This window comes from Dipteris shenzhenensis, chromosome 3, assembly GCF_047967505.1.
Source record: "Dipteris shenzhenensis isolate YYH24624 ecotype China chromosome 3, Dip_SZ_1.0, whole genome shotgun sequence".
NCBI classification, from domain to species: domain Eukaryota; kingdom Viridiplantae; phylum Streptophyta; class Polypodiopsida; order Gleicheniales; family Dipteridaceae; genus Dipteris; species Dipteris shenzhenensis.
Window position 1 is genome coordinate 63,185,809 of NC_141598.1, and position 19,734 is coordinate 63,205,542.

Below are 19,734 nucleotides of genomic sequence, written 5' to 3' on the forward strand. Positions count from 1 at the left end.
CATTCATCATGAGCAAAGATTGGCTGCCTCTATAGTTGTGACATGAGCAGCTGGAGTATCTGTGACAGCAAGACCTTGCTGTCCCTGCTGCTTCTTCTTGGAAGCAATACACTTCCGGCACTCACATATGTCATGACCTGGTTTCTTGCAACAATTGCAGCATTTCTTCTTCTTTTCATCAGCAGGTGAAGAAGAGGAGGACGTACTAGATGTAAGTTTGGGCTTTCTATAATCATCCCCCCCTTTTCCTTCGCCCCTATGATCAGTAGCAAAGGCTTGATTTGCATGAGTAGAAGAAGCCCTGTTTTGACGACTCTGGTCCTCCTGTAGGGTAGGGAAACAAGCTGATCAAAAGAATAGTGGTTGGGGTTACCCATGGTCACTAGTCTAAGTGCTGTAGCAAATCCATGATATGAGTCCGTGAGTTCATCAAGTGTGGTGGACACAACCTGCAAGTTTGGTAAATCTCATCAACATTGATGAGCTGCTCTTTGAAGTCCTTGACCTGTGCCAAGTAGGCATCCATGCTGCCCCTTCATTCATCTTAACATTCTCAAGCTACCTACGCAAATAAGCAACTCTGGCCTCATTGCGTATCTCATAAAGACTAGCCAAAGTGTCCTATGCATCCTTGGCTGTTTTGCAAGACCGAATGTGAGGGATAATAACTCTCTTGCAATTCATGGCAACCACTACATGTGCCTGTACATCTCGCTGATCCCAACGAATCTATTCTAGTGTCAGAGGGTCAGCGGTAGGCACTGAGGGAGTAGTGGTAGATCAGCCAGAAGTGGCAAAAGTGGTTGCCATAGCAGCAAGTGCTTGTGATGACAAGACAGGTCTAGTCTTTGATCGAGATACAATTCTGTAAAAGTTCCTAGACACCAACAGGTGGCACACCAAGTACGACCACATGGGATAATCGGTGCCATCAAGCTTGTCCTTGGTAGCAAGCATCCCAAAAGATTCATGGTTTGCCACTTTGCAAATGAAAGTCCCCAAAAAAATATAAAATAAAAGTGTCCTGCAAATGTCACAGCCTCAAGGCTACAATGCAAAGAGCTAGCTGCCCAAGTATCTGACTGTTGGCTGCGAATGTTAGACCAAAAATGACAGCAAATGTCTGTAAGTGTCAATGACAGCTACTCAAACACTGAGCAAAATGCACAAGCTATCTCCATGCAAGAAAATGTATGTCCAATCAAAGGACCCCCTGCAAAAGAGTTGTCCTGCAACTGATCAGCCCAAAACAAAGGGCAAATGTTTGCAAATCTGCCCAATGCAAGCCTGAGCTGAATATGTCCCAAATGTTGGCTGAATGCCACATTACAAAGGACAAATAGCCCAAATCAAAAGGCAAATGCAAATAGAACCCAAAGCTGGCTGTGCCAAGCAAAATATCATTGCAAATGTCAGCAAATATGACAAAAGCCCCAAATTTTGAGAGGGCAAATATGTCAAAAAAAGGGAAAATGTGAAAAAGCCAAGAGAGATACTTTTTCAGAGTTTGGAGACGATCTCCTTGCTTCTCTGAGTCTCCCTCACATTTTGTTAGCTCTTTTTGAGCTGGTTTGGAGAGGATCTCCTCCTTCTCCAAGTCTCCTTCACAGTTGAGGTGGAATTTTCAGCCTCCACTTGGATTTTTGTTAGCTCTTTTTGAGCTAGTTTTTTTTCATGCATGGCTTGATGTACTCCTGCTTGCTCTTGCGTTTTCATTCATACTTAATGAAGTATTCTTTTAGGGGGAAAAAAAAAAGAGGTCAAATGTGAAAAAGCCCTACATTTTCCAATAATTTTCCAAATGTGACCAAATCTACTGCAATTTCTTGCCAATGTCAAAACCTTAAACTTCATATCAAAGCAGCCAAATGTCATTGCAATGAGTGCAAACGTGACAAAATAACCTGCAAATCTGAAAATACCCCGCAATCTGCCAGCAATAGATCCAAAATCTCCAATTTCGGAGGTGAAATGGAGTCAAAAGAGGGAAAATACTGCAAAATCCCCAAAATGTGACCAAAAGGAGCAAACATCCTTGCAAAATCTGCAAATGTGACACAAAAGCCCCAATTTCTAGAGCAAAATCACATCAATGTCACTGCAATGTGTGCAAACGTGACAGAAAAGAGGGTGATAAGCTTCAAATGCAACTGTACAAGGCAAATCTGAGTCAAGAGGGAACAAATCCCAGCCAAATGGTGCTAGAACTGGTTGGAGCAGTTGGAGGAAGGCCCAAATGATAGAAAAAGTCAAGAACTGAGCCAAAAACCCCAAAAAATGGCAGAAAAATCCTTGGAATCACCTGTAGTCATTTTGTACGGACTCCTGGCAGTGTCACATTCATGTCCGTACAGGCCCATACGTCCGTACGACGTCCGTACAATTGTGCGGACCAAGTTGAAATGGTGCAGGAAGGGGTCGTTTCTATAAAAACAACTCAAAACTTTCATTAAACGTCGAAATTGGACCTTAAAAAACTGGATTGTTTTTCTACTCAAAAACTGGTTTTTGGTGACAAAATGAGGAACCGGACTGAGCTGGAGCAAAATGGCAGGTAGGAGCAATGGCTGAGCACGAGGTGAGGTAGGTAGGAGCAAGAGAACCTGCTCTAATACCACTGTTGGGTGCAGGGAGCAATGAAGTGGAAGTGGAATGCAAGGGAGTAGACAACAAGCTGAAGCAAATGTGAGTACTTGCAAATGGATAATGAGAAAGTACAAAGGGGTGGCCTATATGGCCCCAAAGTCAACCAAACGGTTGACTTCATAAGGGTTGATTGAGTCCTAAGACTAGCCTACAAGGCCATACCAGGGCTAAGCTCTAAGGGGCTTTTGTAGTTGGGTGGTGATCCTCTTGTATGCTCATAACGTTGGTCACCAGATGATAGTGTTGATTTGTTTTTTTGTTATTGGTTCTTATTGATAGCTACAATGTACACACATGTCATCTGGGGTCTTTTAAGTTGGATACACGTATAGCAAGCATGCCATCCATAGCATTGACAGCCACAATGTATACATACGTGATTTGGGGTCTCCTACGTTGGATCCACATATAGCGAGCATGCTCATCCATTCCAAACACAATGATCTATGCTTGCAGATGGGATGGAAAGAGGACTACCACTCCTCTTAACACTTGCAACCCATTATCTATGCTAGTCTTTAACCAGTATGCCGATTGCCATATGTACCCATGTACTATGGGTAATTTCCTCTGTAGACTCTGGGGTGCCTTAGTGTACACTATGAGATCCTTCCCTCACAAGTTATCGGCAGAGCCGCCTAATGAGGACCACAAGTCCCATTCCCGTTCTAAAATGCAAGAGACAAAGCACTGGTGGCCCCTTATTTTCTTTTGTTTATACTTCCAATGCATCTTCTTCTGTGCATTCTTTGTATGCATATGGCAAGGCATTATTTTAACGTGGTGCTGAAGTCCCGCACCTCTTTAGTCTTGTCATTGGGGGGGCAGGCTGGTCTTAAAAGTGTCTTCCAATGCTTTCATGACACCAACCCCCTTAGCACTTCTTCTAGTCCTTTGATGAACTGGGTGGCCTCTTGGACTATGAAGGTAAAGCTATGGAGGTCTCTACATGCAAGATATGGAGGAAGAAGCAAAACACACGACATACAAAGAGAGAAAATGACAAGGGCAAAGAAGAGTCATTATCATACTTCCAATATGCAGCAAGATTTTGGGGTAAATAAGTTACAGCATGAGGACGAACCAAACATTGAAACCAAAGCAAAGAGAAGGCTTGGAACAGCCAGCTCATCACGAACGGCACCAAGGAAAACAGGTCCCATGGAGACCAAGAAATGCCAACGTGGTATTTGAAGACAGTGAAATTCAGGAGTTGGGCTGGAAATGGAAATGGGCTTACCAAAAGAAAGTTACCGCAAATGGGTCCATTAATAAGTACAAGGCAAGGTTGATTGCATAGGGATACTCCTAGGAAGGGGGCGTAGATTTCATTGAGACTTTTGCTACCACCATCAGGACAGTACTTTCTATAGTAGAGCAAACTTCTCATTGCCCTTATGGCAATGGATGTCATATCTACATTTTTGAATTCAGAATTGGTTGAGGAGGTATATATGGAGCAGCCAATTGGGTTTGTGTAGAAGGGACAAGAGGACAAGGCATGCCAACTCAGAAAGTCGTTCTAGGTATACAAACATTGGCACCTTCTTCCATACATTTGACATGAAAAAGGACACATCTGACCCCAATCTTTATGTATTGCAGAAAAATGATAGCATCATCCCTTGTCATACTCTGCATGGATCATCTTATCATTACAAGCAGTGACGACAAGCAGCTCAAGGCTGCACTTTGTAGACAGTTTGAGATGATAGATTCAGGGCATTTGCACTATTTCTTGGGCATAAAAGTGTGACAGCAAAAGGATGGTATCTTTGTCATCCATGAAAGTATGCTAAGAGACAAATTTTATATGCACGAAAGCAAGCCAATTTCCACACCATGGAAACAAAACTGATACCGGACGCAAATTTGGAGCAGCCAGACGCGGATGCCAATCTTTATGGGCAGCTAGGGGGCAGCCTAACTTATCTGAAGACCATGGGCCCATGATAGTGATTGGGCAGGGAGCAAGAACAAGAAGTTCACAACTCAAATTTTCACTCAGCAATGGGACTATATCAGGGCTCTCTTTCCTCCATAGAGGCTGAATTTTTTGCCGCTGCCGCAATTGTCTGTGAAGCAATTTGGCTTCAAAGGTTGCTTGGTCATCTTGGTATAACAGGGCAAGCTTCAAGTCCCATTAGGTTGGCCTTGGTCAAGAATCTTGTTGATCACGCTAAAACCAAGCCCATTGACATTACGTATCACTTCATCAAAATGAAAGTGGAAATTGGACAGATTCAAATGATCTTTTGTTCTACAAAGGACAATTCAGGAGATATCTTCACCAAACCACTAACTAAGGAGCACTAGATTACTTTGGTCACCAGGACTAAGACTTGTGTAGCCGGTCCCATAGGTTTATGTCAAGGCATCTAATTTGGAATCTGGCATCAACTAAGCTGAGGTATCTAGGGTCCTCTAGCTTATGGTTCAATAAAAATTTCAGGAAACAATAAATGTGGCATGCCACGTGTCATGCTAGGATTATTTACAGTCCCCTATCTTCAAAGATTTCCAGTCCCCTACCTTTAAGGATTTCTCAGTTCAGGTTTACAGTTTCTTAATAGTCCTCACCTTCTTTGTATATTCAAGAGTTTCATTTCAACTTTGCTCTTCAACCAGGTTCACTTTCTGCTCTCCATTTATCTTCAGTGTCATAGAGGAATTCTCACTGTATTAAATAGTACCACATTGCATGTAATTGATTGTCAAAGAAAACCAAACATGGACAAAAGCAAACAAGGATGAAGGTGGCTTTGCTCTTCTCTTCTTATAAGCATCTTCTAAGAAGTATAACAAAAGCATACAACAGAAAATTCTTAAACTTACTCTTTGCCGAAAATATCGACTTTTTTTAAAGATTGACAACAACTTATGTAGGGAAGACCCTTCAAATAACTTAAGAGCATGTTACCTTCAATTCCAATAAATCAGATTCCAAGCATGCCATAAAGCATAGATGGCATATTACCAAACGACAATTTGGAAAATAAATTTGTGTGACCTATTTGTGATTGGCATAATTCAGTCACTCTTCTGATGTAAATGAACAAAAAAGAACATAGAAGGGAAGTTGTTTTTCACGGGATATGTGCCCATCGGAGGAAAATTGTGCAATTGAATTGAAACATAAATTTAGGATACCATGAACTTAGGATGTAAAAAAGATTTTGGTTACTCTTCCAATATATAAATGGATGAAAAAGCACATGCAAGGGTAATTTGTATAAAAAGGAGTGTGTAACAGTGGGAAAAGGATTGTGCAAGTGAGCAGGAAAATGAATATGCAAGGGCTTTGTCTGATTCCCCACTTTCAGTCAAAACAAAACAAGTCGCATATAGAATATATTTCCAATGGAATGAAATATAATAGATCAGATTCTGTGTTGCATTAGAACCTCTTAAAATCCATTGAAAATGTACAATTACTTACCAAACTTTTGGCATGCTGCATTGCTAACAATGCAGCAATAAAGAATGTCTGCAAGAAAGATCAAATGTCCAGTCAATAGGGCAGCATGCAAGAGCTGTCTATGGAAGCACCCTTGTAGCCACTCCCATATACAGGAACAAAAAGAGTGCTATTCGGTCCAAACTGTAAAAGCTTTAGGTAAGAATTTTATTAGCTCACCTTGTCACCAATTTCTGAAACAAAAATCAAGGCAAATGCAGCAGTAAATCCTGATTTAGCAATTGCTTCCAAAAATGCAGCTGGACCTCCACTGGCCCACGTCACAGCAACAGCAACCAAGGTTGCTACACCAATCAGAGCTGCTACAGATGCAGCCAAATGTAAGATGTCCTTCTGCTTATTCCTGTTTAAAAAAATCAGCAAGATGTTAGAGTACATCAACCACGGAAGCAGACAAATGTCCTTCTGCTTATTCCTGTTTAAAAAAATCAGCAAGATGTTAGAGTACATCAACCACGGAAGCAGACAACAGGTCTCAGGGGCACCATTGACCCTAAAGGTAGGCTGCAAACATCCCCCATGAGAGAGGTGGATTATGTGCAGCTCATCAGAAAAGCAGAAAACAGGTCCCAAAGGATTCGTTGAGCATGAATGTAGACTATATACATCCTTCAAGGGAATATTGCAATAATAAACATCAATATTCTTAAACAAAATGGAGAAAGAAAGAAAGAAAGTTAATTAAATTCTTCGAGAGACCGAAGCGTCTATGAGACTGACAGAAGAACCGATACATTGAGCTGAATGGGTAGAGCCACTCGCACCCAAGACAAATATAACTACTAAAGATCTGAACCCATGGGAAGAAACGTTGTATCACTGTGACAATCCTTTGTACTAGGGCTAGGGCTCCACATGGACAGATTACGTCCATTCCAGTACAGCATGGATGCTCCGTTCTCTCCCCTCCTATCACACGAGGTCAACCAGGTCATCCATGAGGATCTACTACAGCTACACACATTCCGGACTTGGTTGGGCACGAGTGATCTTCTAGTGAAGCTGGGCTTCTACAGAGATCCCTTCTTACATATCACAGCAGAGGGTTTCATTGATCCACCAGGATACACGAAGATTGAACTACCCCACTTGCTGAGGATCTCTGTTGGGAAGTTCCGGGTCTCTTCACACAGACTTCGTATCGAGAGTGGCAGAGTAGAGCAGTTACCCAGGGAGAGGCGCATATGCACACTGTGTGACATGCAGGAGGTTGACACAAAGGAGCATTTCATCTTCAGGTGTCCTGTTTACTATGAGATCCGAGGGCGTTTCTACTTCCTCTTCAAAGATAGTTATGGGGTTTTGGCCCGTCTCCTCTCCCACCCAGACCAGTGGTGTTTGGCTGGTTTCATTCATGAGGTGCTTAGACACCACGAGAGGATACTCTGAGCACGAAGACAGGAGCAGACTTCTTCCTCGACTGATACCTCTCAGAGCTCTATCACGGAGTTCTTTCAGCCAGATCACATAGACCCCCACCAGACAAGATCTCGACATGACCGTGACCCGGAGCTCGTGACCCGACAGCTCAGATAGAGGGTTGACACATAGATCATACTTGGGGACATCCCCTCCTTGTTTAGGGTTGGAGCCCGACCAACGGGGGTCACAGTGGCCCTGGTTAGATGCAAAGCTATGACCAGGAGACGTACCAGGACTGCACTGATGTCCTGCTGATGATGATGAGGATGACGATGATGTTGGTGATGTTGATGATGACGATGATGCTGAGATTGTATATAGTCGACTATCGACATGACTATGTTGTACTATGTTGTATTTGGGACTTAGTACTGCCATTTTGCATTTTTTGCATTCTGCATTGGTGTGGATGCTCGTTTAGTAGCTCCACTACCACAGCTCATTGTATCAGGTTTTTCAGTCTCATAGACCCTTCGGTATTCCGAAGACTTTAATAAACTTTCTTTCTTTCTTTCTTTCTGAGGAAACAATTCGACTAGGCGCATGAGAATGGATAGGAGGGCCTCAGCAGACGAAGGCTCCAGCAAGGATCAGCACTACAAAGGGATAAAACCCTTGCGATAGAGCACTGATGTCGATCAACCTACATGGTCCATTGTGACTGTATCCCTAGTAACATGAAGGGAATGTGTATCAACGCGCTGGCGGGTCTATCATGTCTCTTGCTCTGGGTCTCGGTTGCATTGTCTCCCTAGGATTGCTGGTCCGTGCTATCTAGCTGAGAAAAGTTAGTAATCACCCTCTTAGTGGAATCTGACTAGGCCTCACGACCTTATCTCTCTCTTGAGCAGTTGGTCTCTGTGTCATATAGCCTCGTGAATGAAGATTGCTAGCCGTCTCTAATCCAAGTGAACCAAAAACATACTTGTAATTTAAAGGGAATGTCAATAAAACTTGCAAAATATTGAAAGTAGAGAAGAAGGGGATGAGAAAAAGACGAGACCTCACTCCAAGCAAATTACATCTATTTCTTCCTTCCATCAGGTAAATACCATTGACAGTGCTTCTAAGCGCTACATAGCAACCAGTCACACTTCCATCCAAATGCAAGGGCTTAAAATTTTTTAAGTTATATGCCCCTGGAAACTATCTCCTGAATCGACTTCCGTGGTCCTCAATCCTATGCCCTGCCCTCCTTCCTCCTTGCCCCTTGCATGTTCTTTCTCACGAGCTCCCTTATCCCATCCTGCACTGCTCCAGCCTTCTCATCTACCTCTCTCTTGCTCAACTTTTTCAGTCAACTACTTTGTTGCTGCAGCATTAACCATTTTACTACCTGTTATCGAAGTATCCTTTCCCTCATCTGCAATGGCTGCACTTCACTCTCAGTTGACCACCCTTATGTCTTGGATAAAGAGTTGTTAATATGTTATTCACGTCCCCAACCCAATTTTCTGACATTTAGCACGTCGCTTCTATCTAAGAGTAGGCCAATTCTGTCTATAGCAATCGCTTATGTCTGTAGCCAGCTCGCTCCTTGGTTGCAATATAATTGTGAACGATTTCTTTGAGATGCATTGAAGTGGACTACAACCTTGCATCATCTTATCTTAGCATAACACATAAGGACGTGCTTCAATCGTTGACTTTAAAGCCTTGACTCATCAAATGGAGGTGGCAGGTTGGAACTATGTCATATTGAACTAACTGCCCTGCTTACCCTCCCTTTTGCTGGATTTCCCCCTCGAGCAAGTGCCAATCTTTTACGTCTCTCAATACACCCCATTGGCGCTCAATTGAAGCCTCCATGCATTCATATAAAGACTTAATCCACATTATGAACCCATGTCTTAAAAGCAAACATCTGAACCAGATTTGAAGTCATTGCATGTACCAAATGGATCACCAACTTCCAAGACCCCATTAGATTCTACCTTATAATAAAAGCACAACTAGGATGGCACTAGATCCCAAATAAATCAAAGTGCCTTTTCCACAATCATTCTTCTTCTTCTCTAAGTTGAGCTCCGCATATTCTAAAGATACAACTACGAATTCTTAATGAGGAGTTTTTTACATGAAACGTTCCTAGACGCATGTCAAACTGGGCTTCTACCATGCATCACCCCACACTCTAGATGAGGTGAACATTCTACCTCTCTCTTCAATGACACCATCGTGGTGGATGATCCAAGCATTGACATGGGTCGCAAACCTCTCATAAGATGGGCCATTTAGGAGAGACTTGAGAGATCACAATTCCTATATGGATACTTAGCACAAATTCTGGTTGCTAACAACTCATGAGGCATTCACATTGGTACAATGGAGGTTGAGAGTGCGATCAATGATCATTCTACTTGTTTACTAGGCACACACTTGTAGATGACAAAAGGCCACCCATTGATGGGCTCCAAATTTTGCTATTGGGATTCCCTTAGTCCTCTTCCAAGTTTTTGATGTTGGTGATGGTGTCTAGACGTTGATAGGACAAAACCTGTATCAAGTTTTTGAGCACTGTATATAGCTGTGGGTAGGTACATAGTTGTACACATCTAGGGTAGGTGTGGGCTTTTGGCATCTGTGGATTTTTCTTTCACAAGCATGATGGACTAATGTATAGTTTTTTGAGACAGTAAATTATGTTTTGTAGGGACTTCATGGGAAATGATAAAATGCAATGTGGTTGTACCAGACTTCCAGAGCAAGGGTGTCTAGTGTGTGGTCAAGTGAAATGTTTTTGGGGTCATGTAAAGTCAAGTCATGAAGGGTTTTTTTATATTTTCCTGAATGTGCACTTGCATGTTACGGGAATTTGACATGTTTTGGTGCCCACGTCAAGGGGCTTTTCATGTGTGTGTACGGGGGTGCATGCAAGCTTTAATGTGCATGCTAATGTGTGTGGGAATTGCGTGACTAAAGGTCCAAAATGTGCATTTAATGTGCCTTGGGGGGATATTTGCATTTTTTAAATGGGAGAGTGGTAAAATGTCACTGATGAGGTGGCAAATTAGGCTGAGGTGGCTGGACTGATTGGGAAGGCATCCTGCACATGCAAGGTGGCTACGTGAAAGGATGAAGCGGAGCTCCTGGACTGTGAGCTGAAGCTACGTGAAGATGGCGGCTGGGAGTTGATTGGGGACGCTGGAAGGATCTTACGTTGCACTTGACGAAGGCTTCTTGAAGAGTTGGGGGGAACGACCAGATCGATGGCAGAGGCTCGTAGTGGAACGGAGGTTGTGTTAGAACAGGAAAAACCTATGCGTGAGGAAGGTGAGTGACGGGCTCTGGAAATGGGAGCTTCTCCGACTACGGGAGTCCATGAGTCCCATGGCTTGTGTGATGACAGGAGGTTTGCTTTGTTGGCTACCTTCACGTAAAGGTGGAAGAATGAAGTACGTAAGATCTACTGAAAGTGTCGACAACGGCTGCTTTTGAGAGGCTGGAATACACTATCTGTGAAGATCGTGTGCATCAGGTCCAGGGGAGAAGCTGCTGTGACGATGGAGTTCCTGATACAAGATAGTCAATCGTTAGTTGCATGTGAGCTAGAAGCTTGTTAAGAGAGTGCAAGCTTGTAAGTGACGAATGAGTCACTGACTGTTGCTTTGGCTGGAGTTCTTGATACGGGCCAGGATCACCATGCTAAGGAGGGCATGTGATGAGAGGTTATAGGCTGCCGTATTTCAAGAGAGCTATGGATGCTGAGGCTTGATGACAGAGAAGGCGATACCGTGGCGTCGCTACTATGCAGGCGTGAGGGAGAAGAGAGATGCAGGTGCTCTGTGAGCAAGTACAGGAGCTGTGAGGCAGTTACCTTTGCGTGGAGGACCTTGGGCAACAAGGAAGGTGATGTTGTGGTGCTATCTTGATCATATGCCAAGCTACAAGCTGCCTACTGTTGTTGGGAGCCTAAGAGACGGGCTGTTTGCTTTTGCTGGAGTCTTGGGGTGCTTGGTTGTGAATCTTGACTGCAAATTTGGAGTAGACAGATCCTGAATGCTCCGTGATGATAAGAGAGGCCGTATTGCTAGTTTTCTCACCATGAAGGAGATGTGGTGGTGCGGTTATGACTATGTGAAGAGTTACGAGCTGTTGTCCTTGATGGAAGCTTAGGAGTTTTGGCTGTGGGTTCATAGTATTCTAAGGCTGACTGTTCTCTGATTTTTGGGGGGAAGTTCAGTTCTAAGTTTATCTGCTTCGGGCTGTGTAGTCTTTTGGCTCTCTTTGAGTCTGTGTGATCCATGTTCAGTCAGTTTTTTTGTGGGGGTTTGTCTCCGTGCCTAGTACAAAGACACATACTCTGGAATCTGGTTCATAAGCTCATCATCTACAAGCCCACATTGTAGCTGATCCCTATGAAGTCTCAGCTATTTGACGTGGTGAAGTACATAATTCCTGGTTGTCTTTCCTTTTTTTCCTTATCATCTTTTTGGCGATCCTGCTGGGGACAGGAGGAGTTTTGAATTGAGATTGGGTACTCAAGACAAAACAGCCCAGAAGAATTGGCCGGGGAATGTTGCTTGAATTTCTGTGTGGTTCGGGATTGAAACTATGAAGACAAAGCCTCGCATGAAAGGGATTCATTGTGAGTTATGTGGGGAGTGTGGACACAGGAGAGAGAGATGCCTTAATGTTGAACTTCGGGTGATACGTCTCCGTGCTAATAAGGTTCAAAAGGCTTTGAAAGTGGTTGCTCTTAGGAAGAAGAATGCCAGTCAGATCCAGGGTAAGTTTTCTTTAGTAGAGTGATTATTTTTGTTTTCTTCCCAGAAGAGGTTGGGTGGTATTTCTGGTTGGAAGTGTGTTTGAGATAAGTTAGTCAAGAGGAGAGATGGCTCATGAATTTCCTCGATTTCAGGGGCTGCCCAATGAAGACCCAGAGAGGTTTTTAGAGTGCTTGGAGTTCACAGCTCTTATTAAAGACAGGAATGCTCCAGAAGTCCTTCAAATTCTACCCTTTTGTCTATTGGGAGAAGCGAGAACTTGGCTGCAGACTTTCTCTGCAAGGATGAAGATGATTAGGGTGCTCACAGAAACCCGACTTATCGAGAGGTGAGGACAGCTTTCCTGGACAGGTTTATGTGTGTTAGAGATCCTGATGGCATTTGGAGAGAGCTATGTTTATTGCAGCAACAGCCGACTCAGTTAGTGGATGAGTATGTCGGTAAGTTCACTGTGTTGTGGAATAAATGGCACGTGGCCTATTACCTGAAGTTCCTCCCAGAATCATAAAAAAGGATAGGTTTGTTGCTGGTCTGAAGCCAGAGATTAGGATAAAGATTGAATGTAAAGAGCTGGTCACTTATATGGATGCTCTCAGGGTAGCGAAAGGGAAAGACAGGAAGCAGATAAGATTGTCACAAATGATGCACGAGATGCCAATGGTTCAGCATGTGCCTGAAATTATCTCTCATGTGAAGCCAGAAATACGAAAGCCAGAAGTCAGGAGGGAGGAGAATATAAAAGAAGAAATTCATGAAATGTCAGAGCTTATGAAGAGTTTGAGTTTGAATTTGATGAACGGTAGGGGAAGAGGTAGATCATCGGGTGGTTATGGCAGAGGCAGCATGCCTTCTTCAAATAATTCAGGCCCGTGGCAGGCGGACGAGGTCAAGGGTCATTTGCACCTTGTGTCCAGTGCTTTAATTGTGGAGAGTGGGGACATTACAGCACACACTGTGATAAGCCTCCTCGTGCTGGAGGTGATGTTTATCCATTGCCAACAGGGTTAAATAATAGGGTGAATGATCATAGTGTAGAAGTAACAGATGCAGGTCAGCCTAGTACCTCTGGAATCCATAAAGCCACTGCAAAAGAGAAAGGGAAAGGTAAGGCAGTTACATTTGGCTTGTTGGAGTTGGAGGAAGTTAAAGATGTCATGCCATTAGGGAAGAGAGATAGAAAAGAGGAGGTTGGTCCGAGTGCAAAGAAGGGGAAGCAGTCTGAGGAGACAGAACTGCAGATTATCCCATGGAGAAGAAGCAGGGAGATTATGATTTGGTGGAAGATCTTTCAGCGAGGAAACCGGGCATTACATTTGCCCAAATGATTGGTCTATGCCCAAAGCTTAAAAAAGAATGGAGGCAGGCTGTAAATCCAGCAAAGAGGAACTCTCATAAAGCTACAATTAAGCTGATGTCTGTCTCAGAATTGCCAGATCTTTTACCCGCTATAGAAGCCTGGCATAAAGGAAAGGGTTTTGGAGAAGCCTATATAGATGGGAGTGCACAGATTTGTGTGATTACTCAAGCTTGTGTGGAGGACTGAAGATATCCCGCTCCTCTAGTTATCGCATCAGAATGGCAAACCACTCCAAGGTGAAGACTTTAGGGATAGTACCTGGCCTGGAGGTTGAGGCATTCAGTGTTTCATGTCGAGTGGATTGTCATGTGATGCCTGCAGGGTTGGGAGCCTATCCTTTGATTCTTGGAAGGCCGTGGTTGAGGAAGGTAGGTGCAATTCAGAATTGGCAGAAAGGAATCTTTTCTGTACATACATATGGGAAGAAATTGAATTTCGATATGGTAAGCAGGGCTGAAGTTTCAAATTCAGTAAGTGAAGAGGAAGAGAGAAAAGAAACCAGCAGTGAGAATGAGAGCTCGGTGACTTCAGAAAGTGATGAAGGAACAATAGCATTGGTGGATTTGGTAGATGAGGATTCACAGGTGGATTTTGTGGGGGCAGCAGGGTTCGGTGAGAAAGAGGTGGATAGGTTTGAGGTTATCAAGGATTTAATGCAGCCCAAATGTTCTCAAGAATCAACCCAGGTGTTGATTGAGCAATCATTGAATCCTGATCTCAATGTTGAGGAGAAAGAAGAATATTTGAAGATGTTGCAGAAATACCCCAGTTTGTTTATCACCTCTTATGAGGAGATCGGGGGATTTAAAGGGAAGCCTCTGAGGATTGAGCTAAAGGAAGGTGCCAAACCTGTTTTTCAGAAAATAAGGAGATTAAGCCCAAATCAGAAAGATGTGCTAAAGGAAGAAAGAAAGAAAGAAAGAAAGTTTATTAAAGTCTTTGGAAGACCGATGGGTCTATTAAGAGGTAGATAAGCTTCTCAAGGCAGGAATAATTTATCCTGTAGTTCACTCTGATTGGATAAGTCCTGTGGTCATAGTGCCAAAAGGTGTGGACAAATGAAGAGTCTGTGTCGATTACAAGCCTTTGAATGCAGTGACAAAGAGAAACCACTATCCTCTGCCTTTTCTGGATGATATTCTTGATAAAGTGGCAGGTCATGAAATGTACAGCTTGTGTGACGGATATTCAGGGTACTTCCTAATAGCCATAGCCCAGGAAGATCAAATCAATACTACCTTCATTACCCCCTGGGGCTGTTTTTGTTATAGGAAAATGCCTTTTGGAGTTACCAATGGCCCCTCGCACTATCAGGAGGATTCAGATCTGATTTTATCACCTTTCCTGGATAAATTTTATAAAGTATTTATTGATGACATCTGTGTGTGCAGTGGAAGAAGGGAGCACTGTGGCAAGCTAGATCAGGTATTTTATGAGATTGATAATAATGGTGGTCAATTAAATCCTAAGAGGACTCAGTTAGCTCAGACCAGCATTAAAATATTGGGGCATATTGTATCTGCGAATGGGATTGAGCCATATCCAGGTAAAGTAAAAGCTTTAGTTATGCTGTCCTCTCCTGAGAATACCAAGCAGTTGCATACCTTTCTCCAGAAGGTGAAGTATCTATCGAGATTTATTCATATGTTATCTCAGATTTTGTATCCTCTTCAGCAGGTGGTAAAATCTGAGCCTCTGAAATGGACGACAGAGAGTGAAGAGGTGTTTGAGGTAGTTAAGGAATCCTTGACTCATATTTCAAATGTAAAGCCACCAGATTATTCCAGGACATTTTATGTGAATCCGTCTGTAGGACCAGATGCTATTGGTGCTATTCTTTTGCAGCAGGGAGAGGGTTCCAGATATATGAGGCAAGTCTATTATGCCAGCAGGGTGAAGAGTGAAGTAGAAAGGAAGTATTCAGCGGCTGAATTGGTCCTGCCTAGCCTCTTGTATGCCTGTAGGAGATTTCGGTCTTATCTATTGTCCAGGCCTTTTGTGGTTCTCACCTCATGTTCACTACTGTCTCATATGTTGAATAGTACAAACATCTCCAGGAGCATGATTAAATGGATAGTAGAGTTACACGAGTACTCTTTTACCTTCTTGGTTGAGAACTCTACCAGAGCTTCCTTAGCTGATCTCCTCACCTATAAGGGAGGACCTATTTTACTTGAAGATGTGAAGAACACTAACATGAATGAAGAAAAAGTACTAGAGGATGCATTTGTTTTACACTTTGATGGATCTTACAAAAAAAGTTTAAATAAAAGTATAGGAGGAATTGTCATTTATGATCCTGGAGGAAAGGAGATTCGGAAAATGGGAATTCAGCTCGAAGCCAGCAGTAATAATGAAGCTGAATATGCAGCCCTCTTCGAAGGTTTGAAAGTATGCATTAGTCTGGGTATAAAGAGACTTATGATTAAGGGAGATGCTTTGTTGGTTGTGAAGCAAATTTTAGGTGTCTGGAAGGTTAAGCATGTTCATTTGAAGAGATGGATAAGCGCGGTGAAGAAACTGTTAAATCAATTGGATGCCTCGAAAGAGGTAAGAATGTAAATGCACATGATGCTGCGCAGGAAATTACAGCAGCTTATGTTGATGCAGTAGGAGTGCAGGAGCCCTTATACAAAGGAAGGGAGACACTAACTTGTGAGGAAAGCTTCCTGTTAACTGGTAAAGTGCCTAAAGAAGTTCCGAAACAAAGAAAATACAGATTTATTAAAAGCTGTACTTATTATTGTCTGATAGATAATGTTCTTTACATGAAAGGGGCTAATCTGGTGCTCAGAAGAATTCCCTCGCATGAGGAAGTTTTTCATATTCTACAAGCTAATCATGAGGGAGTATGTGGAGGACATTTTGCTTTCAAAATCATGCTAAGGAAAATACTTACAGAAGGGTATGTGTGGCCATCCCTCCAGAGAGACATAAGACATTGGTGCAGGTCATGCCTACAGTGTCAGCAGATGAGTAAGAGGATCTTACATCCAGAACTCAAAAATATCATGCTTGCTTATAATATTTTTGAGAAATGGGGAATAGATGCCATCGGTCCTCTACCCATGACAGCCAGGGGAAATTGTTATGTGCTGACAGCTGTGGATTATTTAACGAGATGGGTTGAAGCACGAGCAGTACAGGCTATCGATGCGAAATCTGTATGTAAATTTGTGTATGAGGATATTTGTTGTAGATTTGGTGTGCCACTGGAGTTGCTTTTTGATAGAGGTCCAAGTTTCACAAGGGAACTGATGGATTTATTATGTGGAAAGCTGAAGATTAAACACAGACATGCAAGTCCCTATTATCCCCAATGTAATTGGATGAATGAATTTAATGGTGTGTGTACTAATATCATGGGAAAGATCATGAGAACACATGAGAAGGAGTGGGACATTGCTTTGCACTGGGCTTTATGGGCTTACAGAGTTGCAGTAAAAGAAGGCACCCAGTTTTCACCATTTCGTCTTGTTTACGGGAAAGAAGCTCTATTACCGTTGGAAGTAAAAATTCCTGCATTACATATGTTAATGAAGATAAACGAGGATTCAAATTCTACTTCCAGAACCGGTTATTGGATTTGCAGGAAGCACAACTAGATAGACAAAAGGCGGTGGAACATTATGCTTTAATTCAAGAGGAGAATCAGAAGAGAGCAAACAGGAAATTCAGGGATAAGAAAATCAAGGAGGGTGATCTAGTTTTGCGATACAACAGTAGTCTGGATTCTACCTTCAAGAAGAAATTTGTGACCAAATGGGATGGACCTTTTCATGTGACGAAGAAATTCAAAAATGGCTCATATCAACTTGAGAACTTGGATAGTCAGCAGCATAAGAATAGAGTCAATGGCTTTAGACTAAAGAAATACTTTCATAGCGTCATGAGTTGTGGACCTACTGTGATGAAACCAAACAAGCCGGAAGACCTCATGGATGAGGATATCTCTGAAGACATGCAAATCTTATATACCTCTATTTGCAAGACATGAATGTCTGCAGACTTGGGGATGGGCAAAATGATAGGACAAAACCTGTATCAAGTTTTTGGGCACTGTATATAGCTGCGGGTAGGTACATAGTTGTACACATCTAGGGTAGGTGTGGGCTTTTGCCATTTGTGGATTTTTCTTTCACAAGCATGATGGACTAATGTATAGTTTTTTGAGCAATAAAGTATGTTTTGCAGGGACTTCATGGTAAATCATGAAATGCAATGTGTTTGTACCAGACTTCCAGAGCAACGGTGTCCAGTGTGTGTGGTCAAGTGAAATGTTTTTGGGGTCATGTAAAGTCAAGTCATGAAGGGTTTTTTTATATTTTCCTAAATGTGCACTTGCATGTTACGGGAATTTGACATGTTTTGGTGCCCATGTCAAGGGGCTTTTCATGTGTGTGTACGGGGGTGCATGCAAGCTTTAATGTGCATGCTAATGTGTGTGGGAATTGTGTGACTAAAGGTCCAAAATGTGCATTTAATGTGCCTTGGGGGGATATTTGCATTTTGTAAATGGGAGAGTGGTAAAATGTCATTGATGAGGTGGCAAATTAGGCTGAGGTGGCTGGACTGATTGGGAAGGCATCTTGCACATACAAGGTGGCTACGTGAAAGGATGAAGCGGAGCTTCTGGACTGTGAGCTGGAGCTACGTGAAGATGGTGGCTGGGAGTTGATCGGGGACACTGGAAGGATCTTACGTTGCACTTGATGAAGGCTTCTTGAAGAGTTGGGGGGAACGACCAGATCGATGGCAGAGGCTCGTAGTGGAACGGAGGTTGTGTGAGAACAGGAAAAACCTGTGCGTGAGGAAGGTGAGTGACGGGCTTTGGAAATGGGAGCTTCTCCGACTACGGGAGTCCATGAGTCCCATGGCTTGTGTGATGACGGGAGGTTTCCTCTGTTGGATACCTTCACGTAAAGGTGGAAGAATGAAGTACGTAAGATCTACTGAAAGTGTCGACAACGGCTGCTTTTGAGAGGCTGGAATACACTGTCTGTGGAGATCGTGTGCACCAGGTCCAGGGGAGAAGCTGCTGTGACGATGGAGTTCCTGATACAAGATAGTTGATCGTTAGTTGCATGTGAGCTAGAAGCTTGTTCGGAGAGTGCAAGCTTGTAAGTGACGAACGAGTCACTCACTGTTGCTTTGGCTGGAGTTCTTGATACGGGCCAGGATCATCACGCTAAGGAGGGCATGTGATTAGAGGTTAGGCTGCCGTATTTGAAGAGAGCTATGGATGCTGAGGCTTGATGACAGAGAAGGCAATACTGTGGCGTCGCTACTATGCAGGCGTGAAGGAGAAGAGAGATGTAGGTGCTCTGTGAGCAAGTACAGGAGCTGTGAGGCAGTTACCTTTGCATGGAGGACCTTGGGCGACAGGGAAGGTGATGTTGTGGTGCTATCTTGATCATATGCCAAGCTACGAGCTGCCTACTCTTGTTGGGAGCCTAAGAGACGGGCTGTTTGCTTTTGCTGGAGTCTTGGGGTGCTTGGCTGTGAATCTCGACTACAAATTTGGAGTAGACAGATCCTGAATGCTCCGTGATGATAAGAGAGGCCGTGTTGCTAGTTTTCTCCACATGAAGGAGATGTTGTGGTGCAGTTATGACTATGTGAAGAGTTACGAGCTGTTGTCCTTGATGGAAGCTTAGGAGTTTTGGCTGTGGGTTCATAGTATTTTGAGGCTGACTGTTCTCTGATTTTTGGGGGGAAGTTCAGTTCTAAGTTTATCTGCTTCGGGCTGTGTAGTCTTTTGGCTCTCTTTGAGTCTGTGTGATCCATGTTCAGTCAGTTTTTTGATACATACTCTGGAATGTGGTTCATAAGCTCATCATCTACGAGCCCACATTGTAGCTGATCCCAATGAAGTCTCAGCTATCTGACGTGGTGAAGTACATAATTCCTGGTTGTCTTTCCTTTTTTTCCTTATCAACGTGTGTGAGTTACAGATGGGAATCCAAATTTGGACCTTCAGCTATAAGAAAAAAGACCAGTTTTTGATGATAGTGGAGCTTGCAACAATGGACATGACAAAAAAGCTTTATGATTCTGCATCTTCAATTTCATTACTTGTCATGACATGTATTAGTATAAGGATA

At 43.1% G+C, this 19,734-nt stretch overlaps 1 protein-coding gene across 2 annotated transcripts in view; it reads right to left on the bottom strand.

Moving 5' to 3' along the window:
• LOC147904148 (protein PAM71-homolog, chloroplastic-like) overlaps nucleotides 1-19,734 on the bottom strand; it is a 125,262-nt gene that overhangs the window by 80,061 nt on the left and 25,467 nt on the right. For both annotated transcript variants that reach the window (XM_087372712.1, XM_087372711.1), the window contains exons 3-4: nucleotides 6,284-6,467; nucleotides 6,086-6,133 (exon numbers count right to left, since the gene is read on the bottom strand). In XM_087372712.1, coding sequence (XP_087228838.1) covers nucleotides 6,086-6,133; nucleotides 6,284-6,467 — 232 coding nt within the window. The remainder of the gene's footprint in view (nucleotides 1-6,085; nucleotides 6,134-6,283; nucleotides 6,468-19,734) is intronic.